The sequence below is a fragment of the Accipiter gentilis genome, chromosome 4, assembly GCF_929443795.1.
Source record: "Accipiter gentilis chromosome 4, bAccGen1.1, whole genome shotgun sequence".
NCBI lineage: Eukaryota > Metazoa > Chordata > Aves > Accipitriformes > Accipitridae > Astur > Astur gentilis.
This window is the reverse complement of record NC_064883.1, coordinates 30,100,757-30,113,446: the sequence shown is the minus strand read 5'-3', so window position 1 is coordinate 30,113,446 and position 12,690 is coordinate 30,100,757. Positions and strand designations below refer to the sequence as shown.

The following is a 12,690-nucleotide window of genomic DNA, read 5'->3' as shown; positions in this document are numbered from 1 at the left end:
CCATCTGGAAGTCCCTGCACCCACAAACTCTGCCCTCGGCTCCCTAACCTTCTCATCTGACTTGAAGGTCATGGAAGGAGTTCATGAGCAGCAAAAGTAATGAGATCTGATTTCTCCTAGAATTATGTGCTTTGTCTCTTAATCTTCTGCTGTCCACCTTCTCTATAAAACACCCACTGGGCAAGGCTCTAGTTACTCATGTTCTGATTAGCCAGCATGGTATGAACGAAACACTCGGCTGGCTGGTTGCTACAGAACATGATCTGCAGTTCATAGGCCTGCTTTTACCTCAGCAAGGGCATTGATTTTGCTTTCCCCTCAATTCAACTATCTCAGGTTTACAAAACTTGTAGGAGCTTAATTATTTCCAAGACCACAACGGTCTGTGAAATGTGGTTCAAATTTGCTATCAGGTTCAAAAATTACTTTGGAAAGTGGAAGAAGATGGGGACCAAAAGACAGAGACTGCGTGCTCTAAATATTTTCTTTTCTTTAGAAATGGAATTTGATTTTATAAGGGCAGACTGCAATACTATATGCTTAAATCCTGGAGAAAGCTACAAACTCATCACCTGAAAATAAAAGTAATGGATTAAAAATTGGTTGTATAATTCAGTTGCAAGGTGACAACAACCCCTAATACGACCTGAAAAACAAATGTAATCCTAGAATGTAGCAGTTGAGGAACTTCCAAAGAGATGAAGACTATTAATGCCATTGTAATGGGTTCTGGTGAAATGACTTCTGAAATAGTGTCAAATCTATTTACGAAAAACAAGTTCAGACTGGAACACAGCCAAATAAGAATAGTAAGATGGTAAGAGAAATGAAGAACTTGCAGGCTGAGACTAGATTACCTGTACTTGTTTAGCCTAGCAAAGTGAAGTCTAAGAGAAAATATTCTAATTCAGAAACTGGGTGTAAAATCCAAGGAGGAAAAGCAGCCATTGAAAGTCAAGTAAAGGACCTGTGTTGGTGCAAAAACAAATAGACACAAATTAGTCATACAAACTGAGGTCAGAAATAAATCAGATGGTTTCTAGTCTTCAGAAGAGTTAGAGCAGTCTTCCTGTGAGTACAGCTGAGCTACCAACTCAATATTTGCCTGCCACAAAGAAGAAAAGGGAAAAGCACCTCCAGCCTCTAGGCCATCCGTAGACCTTTAGCTTCTAATACCAGAGCCCAGCAGTATTCCTCGCTGCTGGCTTGCAGGATGTGTTCTGCTTTCTCATTTTTTGACTTCTCTGTCCCCACAGGAAGTTCCACTGGTAGTTCCACTGGTAACTAAGCTTAAGCTAGTTAGCGAAGCTCCTTTTATAGCCAGTGGAGATGCATACTCTTTGAGGGCATATCATCCCATTTATCTTCGCCACTGAAATATCTTTCCTTCTTGCTGTTCAGTGGAACAGACTGATCTCATTTAGGAATTCTATTTCTTACTCCACCGACTTCTTGCTTAAAATACTCAGCTCTGTGTGAAAACTCACTGTCTTCACTCCCCACCACCCATGGTGGGGATACTTTTATTCCCTTTCACATTTTGCTGTTTGCACCTTCTGCCCATAAAATTCAACTTTTTAATACTCCTTATCTCAGTAAAAAGAAGAGATTTAATGCTTTCTGGAAATGCCTTCATACACAGTATTCCATAAAGAAAAGAAATTGCTTTAAGTCTTTACCCAGGCTTTTTACTAAAAATGATCTTTCATTTTCACCTAATCAAATGATTCATTTTCTATCTTCTCAAAGTTATGCAGTGAAACAAGAAAAGCCAAAGCTATTCTTAAGTCATTATTGTGCAGACTGCATGTACTTATTCGTAGTTACTGCTTGAAAGTCTCAGTAAGTAAAATGTATATGGACAATCATCTCCATGAAAAAAATGTATTAATCCCACACTGTTATTCTTTGAGATACATCCCACATACATTCCATGACCTTTCTCATTATTTGAGGTTTCTTACCCAGCTGAGTTCTCAGTTGGTGAAATAACTCTTGGCTATGTTAACTCTATGGTGTTGGGACAGCTGGGTACTTCTGCTGGACCGTCCTCAAAAGGATTATTTTCCTATGCCTTCGGAAGGACACGTGCTAGAAAGCTGAACATAGCTTCCTAATTTCAGCTAGTGTGCAGCAGGTAACCATTTCTTCCTAGGTTAAGTCTAAGTCCAATTTTTATCATCCAATAGGCATTTTGGTGGATCTAGATAACTGAACTGGAGGGGGGATTTACATGTGGGAAGCCAGGCAATATAGGTATTGGCCCAGTGGTACAAAAGATGAGACAGGCAGGTGGGAGTACAGTAGCAACTTTATAACTTAAAAACTTATCCAGAGCGATGGCTCATTGACATTATAGATGAACAACAGGACTGGGGAAATAGTATTAATTTCCATTCTGTGTTTGGGGTGCTTTATTTGTACGTGCACAGTGTTGTGTTGTATATGAAAGGACTTTGTTCATTGGCACTGCCCATACATATTTCCTTTACTTCTGTCAAGAAACACGTATTTCACGTTACATTTTCTTTAGCAAAAAGTGTGTTGAGCCTAATCTGTCACGCTGCCTCAAGAACTAAAAGTGGTCAATGCTAACCTTTTAATTAAAGCTGTTTTCTTCTAATGACTGAAAGCTAGTGACAGGTTTAAGCTATCCTGGCTAAAATTCAAGCTAAAAAGTATTCGGTGGTCTTCCTTTAAACTCTGGTGTAAAGTAACTCTAGTCATTACATTACTTAATTCCATGCCAAAACCATAGAGCCTGTCTTATTATTGTAAATATAGCTCCTCTGACCTTCTAACGAGGACTGTCCTACCCCTTCAGCCTCAGCTTCACTCCCCAAACCACCACCCACCGCCCCGCTGCCGAACGCTCCCGCCTAGCACCAGCCGCCACGGGCCTGACCCCTCTCGGCCCCCAGCCCTCCTTCCCAAGTCAGGAATGTGTGTTCTCCACAGCGCAAGCCTTACTAAGGTGCCCCTGCCCCAGCACCGCCGGATTTTGAGGGACACTGTGGATAGCGGTTGCAGCAGCAACCACCCGTCGCATTCACCCGTCCGCTCCCCGGGGTTCAACACCTTCGGCCTTCCCCTCAGGGTCTCGCCCTCCGGGGCGCACCCCCATGGCCTGCACCGGCACCGGCACCGGCACCCGCGGCCGCCAACCAGGGGGAGGTGCACGTCCAACACCGCGCTGCCCGTCCAACCAGGCGGCAGCCGGGGGGCAGCGGCCCTTCCCCACCGCCGGGCGCCGCTTGTGTTTACCCGCTCCTCCCGGTAACGGCTGCCGCCGGGCCCCGTCCCCATAGCAACGCCGGCGGCCTCGGCCGCGGCCCGAGCGGCGAAGGCGGGGTCCGGCGCGGCTCACCCGGGGCAAGGTATGGGGGCGAGCGGTGAGGGACGCCCACTCGCCGGGCTCCTTGCGTCCCTCGGGGGCTCCACACAGCCGCCGGGCTCCAGGATCCCTCCCGCCTCCTACAGCAGCCTTGACCCCAGCCTCTGCCCCAGGCACGCCGCGGAGCGGGGGCGGGCCGGCGCCGTGCCGGGCGCGCCGGGCTCTCCTCAGGGACGAGGCCTCCCCTCAGGGACGAGGCCTCCCCGTGCTCGTCTCACTGCGGTGGCCCTCGGGCTCCCTAGGCTTGACGGGCCGGTCCGACACTCGCCTTTTTCGTCCGTTTAAAGAAGGTGTCTGGGGAGGGCGGGGTGGGGGTGGGGGGGCGATAGTCGCTGGGGGTTGTATGTGTGTGTCTGCCTGCCTGCCTGCACGCACATAGGGTGTTTAAGAGTGGGGTTAACTTCACAAGGAGAACCCGAGAGCCTTTTGTGGCAGCCACGACAGAGGCCTTCTGCGGTCAGTTCCTTGAGTTTCTAATAGCGCCAGGAATTAATTAAGATGACAAAAACCTTTGTTTTCACTTGATTTCCCTATTTCCTTAAAACTTGCGAGTTGTCTTCTTCAATTCCCCCTTCCCCACTTCAGGGATTTAAATGAGTTAAAAGAATCTAATCATTCCTAGATAAGTTTATTTCAAATTATAGCAGCCACAGCATATTGCATTTATCATTTGAGAGCTCAGTTTGGTGATTCTGTGTTTCTTTGCTAAGGTGTACCCCTTTGATACTAGTTGAGACCATGGGAGCGGCGTTGGCAAGAGCAGCTCAGTGGACTGCGGCTGGTTCTGGAACTGGCACACTTGAAATCACCCCTTTGAACGAATCTCTTTTAAATCAAATTATTAAGTTTGCGGAGGACTTCAGTACTAGGCATCCTCAGGAAGCAGCGTTTGTCTTCAGAGAGCCCCTTGAGTGGAAAACGCAATTGGGCTGTTCAGTATTTGAAGAGGGTTATGAGATCCAGTAAGTCAGAATTAGTCTGGTTTGAAATACTGAAGGTGAACTACGAAGCAAAACTGTGCTCATTTAGCATAAAGAAAGCCTTAGTGTAATTGGGAGGCTGAAATGGGTGGGGTTTTTACTGATATATATATATTGAAAATTTTCATTTAAAATTTGTAGGGGTTTTTGAGAGTTTGAGACTGTTCTATATCTTGGTTGTGATACAGACCTGTTTAGTTAGTGATTTATACAATTTGCACTGTGTATTCCTAAGACTTTTTACAACATGTGTCTAACAGTGATTAACCCTGTGATTTCCATTAGTGTTAGGAGTGGCTCCTGTGTGGTGGGTTCACCTTGGCTGGGCGCCAGGTGCCCACCAAAGCCACTCTATCACTCCCCCTCCTCAGCTGGACAGGAGAGAAAAATACAACGACAAGCTCATGAGTCGAGATAAGGACAGGGAGATCACTCACCTATTACTGTCATGGGCAAAGCAGACTCAACTCACAGAAATTAATTTATTGCCAATCAAAAGTCAGAGTAAGATAATAAGAAATAAAAACAAATCTTAAAACACCTTCCCCTCACCCCTCCCTTCTTCCTGAGCTCAACTTCACTCCTGATTTTCCTTACCTCTTCACCCTGAAGCAGCACAGGGGAATGGAGGGTGAGAGTTGCGGTGAGTTTATTTCACTGTTGTCTCTGATGCTCCTTCCTCCTCACAGTCATCCCCTGCTCCATTGTGGGGTTCCACCCACAGGAAACAGTCCTCCGTGACCTTCTCCAACGTGAGTCCTTTCCACAGGCTGCAGTTCTTCATGAACTGCTCTAGCATCGGTCCTTTCCATGGGGTGCAGTCCTTCAGGAACAGACTGCTGCAGCATGGGTCCCCCACAGGCTCACAAGTCCTGCCAGAAAACCTGCTCCAGCGTGGGCTCTTCTCCACGGGTTACACATCCTGCCAGGAGCCTGCTCCAGTGCAGGCTTCCCAGGGGGTCTCAGCCTCCTTTGGGCACATCCACCTGCTGATTTTCACTGAATAAATGGTTTTACCTTGGAAGTTTTCTGAAATACAGTTTAAAGAAATTGTATATGCTTTATCATGTGAAGCTTGAACAACATTCAAGATTCTTCTCTAAAACTTGCTCTTTATTAAAGTTCTTATTTTAAAAAGATATAATTTAATTTTTCTAGTGGAGCAACTGTTCAGTCTGAAGCCAAAGGTAAAGATGGCCAGCCATTGCTTCTCCTCACGGCATCAACTCTCAGAGTTCGCAGTTTTGACCAGCTGTCCCGTTTGCTACAAATTGCTATGGAAAAAAAGCTAAAGGAAGCACAAGCATGCCTTGAAGGTTTCATTTCCTCTTTTTTTTTTTTTCATCTTTCCTCTGTCTTAAAAAGTATGTCTTCTTCAATTCATGTTTATGAAATGTGAAGAAAGGCATGCCTTCATTTTAAGTATATAAGAAGGTGTTGATTCATGAAGGTGGCTAGAGGTGCTGATCCAGAACTTAACAAAGTTTCTATTTCTTCTTTTATTTTCAGAGAAATCAGTAACAGACAAATCTGGAATAAAGTTAAAATAAAACTGTTGAATCCCATATACAAATTCATGTGTACTGAGCTATCGCAACAGACAGTAGGTTTAAATTTCTGAAAAAGAATGTCTTATTGGAGGCTAATAGCAGTTTTTCTTATGTTTGTAGTTTAATCCTCCTTTAAAATGTTAAATCTTCAGAAAATAGCCAAACAAAAACTTAACATGCTTAAGACATTCTTAGCTGCACAAGGTTCAGAGTGAGCACTTCCAGGTCCTTCTCACAATGGCTTTTAAAATACAGGTATGAGTACTTCTACTGTGTCATATTCAAGTCCTAGATTTTCAAACTGACAAGAAGACCCTTAATATGCTAAACTGGATATCCTCCTCTCATTGGAGGTAGAAGAGTTCACTAATATTCTTTGATAATATTAGTAGAAATTGCATCTGCAATACTAAAATATAAATGCTTATACTGGATCAAACTTCAGTTCCGTGTAATCCAGGGTCCTGTCACTGACAGTGATCAACCATGAATAATAGGGAAGAATAATATGGACAGGATATCATGCAGAGGCGTTCACAGATGCATGGGACTTCATTTGCAGGAGCAGAGCAAAATGTTTTTGTAAAACCCATTGACATCCAGTTATGTCATTGTTTACCAAAAAGAACAGCTGGCATAGCTGAAGAAGTAATGGAGCCATTGGGAATACTGCTAGAAAATGTGAAAGGTATTTTTTGACAGTAAATCATATTTCCAAAATGATCAATTTTCAGTGAGTTAAACCCATTGATTTTCTGTTTTGGTGATCAGCCAAGCATGTTTTCTGGAAAGGGGGCTGTTGATAAAGGGAGGTATTTAATATTCACCTCTTGGTTGAATGAATCTTAATCTTTGTTGTGAAAAGCAATTTTTCTTTTTGTTCTTAATGTTTTTGTATTTTTTAAAATGCATTTCAAATTACAAGAGGTATATGAAAGAATACATCATAAAGTAATATTTGATGAATAACTATGCACATTATTAAAGTTCTTATTGTAAATGAATAGCATCAGAATTATTCAGCAATTGAGATAAAAAGTGTTTGTCTTGCCTAATCATTTTTAAGATAGTATCACATTATATGATTCTGTTTCATGTTTACAGCTAATAGAGATCCTATAATGAAAATTCTTGGCCCTGAATGTGGGACTGTTGAAGGAGAAGATATGTCCATGTTGCATTTACTTGAAAAAGTGAAAAAAGATGATGACCCTGAAACAGAGATGAAAATGAAAATCTGTCTTCTTCTTCATCAGCTGGATTTGCAACTGCTAAGTAGTTCTTTGAAACACATTTCACAGTGAGTGCATTTCGAGTGGAAGCTAAGCATGTCAGCCAGTGGGTTTTTTTTTTATTGTTAAATCAGATTGGTTTCAACCCACAACATGTGCTTTTGGTGTGACATGAAGAAATTTATTGAAATAACTTTCACAGTTCACTAAAAAACCCATTTTTTTCCTAAAGATTTTGTTGTAGGTGTGGGTATACAAGTGTGTGCCTGCGAGTGTGGGGGTTTTTTGTTGCATATGTTTTGCATTTTGGTAGCAAATTGAAGTCATTTGTACAAACAACAAAGTTGCAGTTAAATATTTTCAAAGAAATGTTTGTTTCTTCATGGAAGCATATTAAGTATTACATTGAGTCTTTTTCGTAGTTGTAACTAAGCATAACTTCATATTAGCTATAGAGCTAAAATTTCACTAAAGTACAGTGACAATGGAAGATGACCCATTTCCAGATTGTTGTTGCTACTATTAAGACTCAATGTAAAAGAAAAATTTATGTAATATTCTCATTTCATTTCTCTGAGTACATCCTTTTGATGAATACATTTTAGAACATTTTCTGTTAATTGCAGAGACGTAAGACTTAATCCAGCTGCTATAAATAACGAAGTGAATCTTCTCAAGAATTTCTCTGGGAAAGGAGAAGATACAGTACTGGAATCATTGGAATATACATCAGGTCCACATCTGATCATATCTCATGTTTATATATAACCTTATCAATTAATTAATTAATTAACTTTATTAATTCATTTCCATAATAAACTGAAAGTGTTTATTTGTACTTTAAATTTACTGCTGTTCTTCAGCCTTTACTTACAGTAATAATCTCCAATTATATGAATATCTTCAGGGGAAGTAGAGGAAGTGAACTGAGTCCCTGATCCTGAAAAATGCTAAGCACAGTTGCAGTTCTTGGTTTCATTGGGCCACAGGTCACAGAGCTTTGAATGATTCATTCCTAATAGTATGAATTCATAAGAGTAAGATATTGTTTTGGGAATTTTATTTGTATACATGTTATATTAATCATCAAGCATAACTATTAAAAAATACTCTTAAACTTGATAAAAACACTAATGCTAATTCATTACAGATTACATGTTCTGTAATGGATGCCGAGCTCCTCCCTGGAGACAAGTGCATGGAGAAATTTGTTATTTAGTCATCAAACCACATGACACTGATCCTTTGTATATCACATGCAGCACAGCAGGAGTGTTTTTAAATGGAGTAAGTAATAATAAAGGATAACATGGAGTAATGAATGTTTTTATGTGCTAAAATAAAAAATCAATCAGGTTTAGGGTAGTGGTATTGAGGCTGTAAGACCTGCAGAGCTAGTTTATTGGTACAGAAGGAGAAGACACAGTAATAAATGTATGCTATTTTTCCTATATGTTTTGAGTGCTTTTTCTAGAAGTTTTATACTAGGAGTGTGTTTTGCACTCTTTGCTAGCAGTGTTTGTTTAAACATGCCCTAACAGCCCTTCACACTATTCCTGTTCAAAGGTACTGTGGGACTAGATGCCTTTCTAGTGCCTCATTGCTCTTGATCTGAGGTGTAATATTGTATGTGGCTAATATAGCTTGCTTTTGTCTTTTTATCAATGATAAGGAGTGCTTTCTTTTTTCAGTGGAAGCTTTTTGGAAATTATGTATCTCTCTTCTTCTGCTTTTCATTTTGGTTACCTATTTCCCTACAGAGAGGTTTTATTTAGGCATAATAGTCCTTATGTGTGTTCAGCAGTGAGCAGAGCTCCTACATTCATTTTGAAGAGACACTGATGTCCATCAGGCGTAACTCCACAAATTGATTTCCTGAGAGTTAAAAAATCCAGGGAAATTTTGACTTAGCATGTTTTCAATGGATGAAGCTCATAAAGCCTAGGCTAGTCAGGTCGTATTATTTTCTGATCCTTTTAGACATCTGCCATACTGCACTGGAAGCTCATATTTACTTGGTTGTTTGCCATAAGTCATAAATTCTTTTCAGTAGAATTATACACAGTACAATTAACTGATAGTAATTTTGCAGAATTCTGTGTAAGATCTTGATTATCTGTTGGGATCCATGGAGGTGATCCATGCATCTTTACAAAGCATTATTGAAGTTTGGTGGACTCAGCTGAGCGTGAGACTTCTGTACCTAATTCATTACAGTATGACCTCTGTGCTCTTGAGCACTATTTTATAATGCAGATTAAAATACCTGTGTAAGGCAATACTATTATAATTTTAAATTTATTCTTTTTTTAAGGGTCAGCAAAAGGGTAAAGATGACATTGACTATGAAAGAAAAAGTGATGTGTATAAAGATATTGTCACATTTTTAAGGGAGAGATCACCTAGATTTGTAGAAAATATGGCTAAACAGGTATGTATTTACTGATTCTGGGTGTATATTCTACTTTGTACAAACATACATTGTATATTGATAAGAATTACATTATAAACGTGGCTGAACATTTATGTTCTTCATCAAAGATAAAACTGTGATTAAATGAAGTATTTTAAAGACTCTGAAATGCATTTATTATTTTTCTTTGGGTTTGTTTCAGTTTCTACTAAATATGTTCCTTTTGCAAATAGCAAATAATACACTATTTCACGTATTGTTCTGTCATACCTTATGAGGTTTGATCCAACATGTGAGGTCAGTTTCTAATTTTGCATAAAAAGTTTTGCTCATCTTCGGGTGTTATTCTTTATGGAGCACTGGAAATACTAAAGCAGGAAAATATGATCTCCTTACGGAAAAGGTCAAGTTTTTATGACTATTTTTCTGTGATCAAAACCACTTACATTTTAATCTTCATTCTTTGTAACCCAAATATAAATAATAGCCCAACATTTTTACAAGAACTGCCTCTAAATATCAGAGCTGAGTTTAGCATCCAGCTTACACACCATGTGTTGCTTCAGCCACTGTAACATGCAAGTGTTTTGGATTTTATTCAGAGCTCTATATTAGCTAGAATCACACAGTGCCACTACAATTGTAGTTGTTTCATCATTCCTGATAAAAACTCTTTTTTCAGATTCCTGATGTGGTTATAACAGATTAATAACTTGGTGGTAAAAATCATTACAGGCCAAAACCTGTCGAAAGTTTTATTGTGGTTATTTATAGGCAATTTTAATTATTGCAAGAAGGAAGTAATTAACAGGGAAATATTCTTTAGTTTTGATTTTCTAGGATGTAGGGCTGATATTTATTTTTCTTGAGATACAGATATTTGACAGTTCTGAAAGAACAGAGCATTTCAAGTTGTACACATAAATACAGTAGCTTATATTAACAGTAATGGAATTAAATTTGTAAGTTGTTCTGTTTGAAAGTGCAATAAGTTCCAAAATGTGTTTTATTTATCCCATAGGCAAGTATTTTTTTAATGTTATATCTACATATTGGTATTGGTTTACATTTCATAAATGTGACAATATATGAATGTTTTCAGACATAATTGCTGGTTTAATGTATTTTCAAAGTGATTTGGCTTCATTTGATGGTCATGAAAGGTAAAATATGGTAATATTGTAATAATTTTTTACAGTTCTAATCCTAAATGTTAATATAGATGAATGTTAATATCGATAATAGAGATAATATACCTTTACTGGTTTTCTGTTCTTATAAAGATACTGTAGCTATTCAAGAAATGTGTACACTTACTAAATAAGAGTAAATAAATAGAATTCATCCTGTTTTCCTTCAATTGTCATATAAATCACTTAGTATTCCCTGACTGTGTAAATAAGTTTATGCTGAAGAGTATAAATTATACCTTTTTAATGGTTTAGGAATATCATATCATATTGCCTTGCTGAAGAGCTGGTTTAGTACATTCTGCATTCTAAAACTAGAATTTAAATAAGTTTAATACTGTAGAGCTGCAGAGCATTTGTTTTTGAGGGAAAATCTCTACTCTAAAACTCTGAAAAGCAGAGAAAATCTGTATTTCCAAGGTTGCCTATATGAAATAAATTATGACTGGAAATAGTTTTGATTTTTTTTTTTTCTGAGGAGAGGAGAGCTTCAAAAAGCTCATTATGTAGACATATATTGCAAAACCAATTAACTTTTAGAATATCTTCTTGGCCTTGTTTAAGCTAACATTTAGAATTGCTGTGTTGGCATATAGTGCTGTAGAAAACATACTTTTTAACATGTGCTTAGCTGGTCAAGCTACAGCATCAATTCCCCTGTGATTTGTCTAGTTTATTGTTAAAGTGTCTTGTCTAGAGTACATTTTCAGAATGAGAGAATTAGCATGAGTTAGTTTATGATTAGACAGTTGAGTCAGCAAGCCTGGAACAGCCGATTCACATCAGGGACTAGTCAAAAACAGACCATACTGTGACAGTCTCCTTAAAACTGCCTTGAATCAGATACATAAAGGAATGTCTTCACCTATCTGGTAGTGACAGCTGTAATAATAACAATAATAATAAGTAATGATTGTATGCTGTCTTTCCTGTAAAAATTGAATATGTTCCAATAGAGAATAAGAGTTGACAAGAGTCTTTTCTGTTCTGGGTATTTTTGATCAGCCATGGTGCTAGACACAGACAGCTGAAGGATTGGTAGGTGCTACTCAGCTCCGTTCTTGTATGTGACTTGTTCAACAATGTTTTGTCCTGAGAGACAGAAGATGAAAAAAATGAAATGGAATGTGTTTATATTAATTCTAAACTATATCAAATTAAATTACTTGGAACTGAAGTCTAGCAGTTTATCATAGCCTATTTTCAGTTTTATGTTCATTATTTTTTTTGTGGGAATTTTTTGTAAATCCTTTATGCAGGGAAATAGTTTTTATATAAATGATCCATTGAAAGCAGAATGACTGACTTTGCAATTCTAGATCTTAAAACTCATTTGGAATTAGGTTCTATAAAAGTGCTTGTGTCACAAATTATTTAACATATTAGAAATTGAACAACACCCAATTTTCAACTATGTTCAAGAAGTTCCAAGTTTAGCTAGTTCGTTTATTTCAAAAACTTTAATTTGCACACAGTAACAGCTACTTTCCAGATTAATGTTTCATTCTTTTAAAGGCAGTCTGATTTTATGCTTATAATCTAATTCTACCTTTAATACATACTTTTTAAGCACAGCATCCTGGAATTGTGCTTATAACTTATTGTTTTAATATGCATTATTCATATAGCAATATGACTGACAAACTGTCTCCTTTTTTAGGAATATAATTTTTTAAAAGAACCATCATATGAGAAGAATTATCAGCGTATGGAAGTAGTTGATGCTAAGGTCTCTGGCCAATCCCAGAACCTTTATGATCTTACAGAAAAGAATGTATGTGAGAAAGTGAAAAGTTCTGCATCAAGAAGGAGATCCATTGACAAGAAAAAATTAGAACCATCTATGAAGTGGAAGAATACTGGGCTTTCTGCTTCCCACAGATAAGTAGTTATCTTTATAACTGATTTTTCTTGTAGATCTCTCTAAACTG

At 38.6% G+C, this 12,690-nt stretch overlaps 1 protein-coding gene across 3 annotated transcripts in view; it reads left to right on the top strand.

Moving 5' to 3' along the window:
- The first annotated feature begins 4,132 nt into the window (after nucleotides 1–4,132).
- Nucleotides 4,133–12,690, top strand: part of ODAD2 (outer dynein arm docking complex subunit 2) — an 87,380-nt gene continuing 78,822 nt past the window's right edge. For 2 of the 3 annotated variants that reach the window (XM_049798336.1, XM_049798335.1), the window contains exons 1-7: nucleotides 4,133–4,356; nucleotides 5,533–5,690; nucleotides 7,029–7,224; nucleotides 7,783–7,889; nucleotides 8,307–8,443; nucleotides 9,471–9,587; nucleotides 12,420–12,640. In XM_049798336.1, the coding sequence (XP_049654293.1) occupies nucleotides 4,133–4,356; nucleotides 5,533–5,690; nucleotides 7,029–7,224; nucleotides 7,783–7,889; nucleotides 8,307–8,443; nucleotides 9,471–9,587; nucleotides 12,420–12,640 (1,160 nt within the window). The remainder of the gene's footprint in view (nucleotides 4,357–5,532; nucleotides 5,691–7,028; nucleotides 7,225–7,782; nucleotides 7,890–8,306; nucleotides 8,444–9,470; nucleotides 9,588–12,419; nucleotides 12,641–12,690) is intronic. The other variant, XM_049798337.1, reaches the window with a different exon arrangement.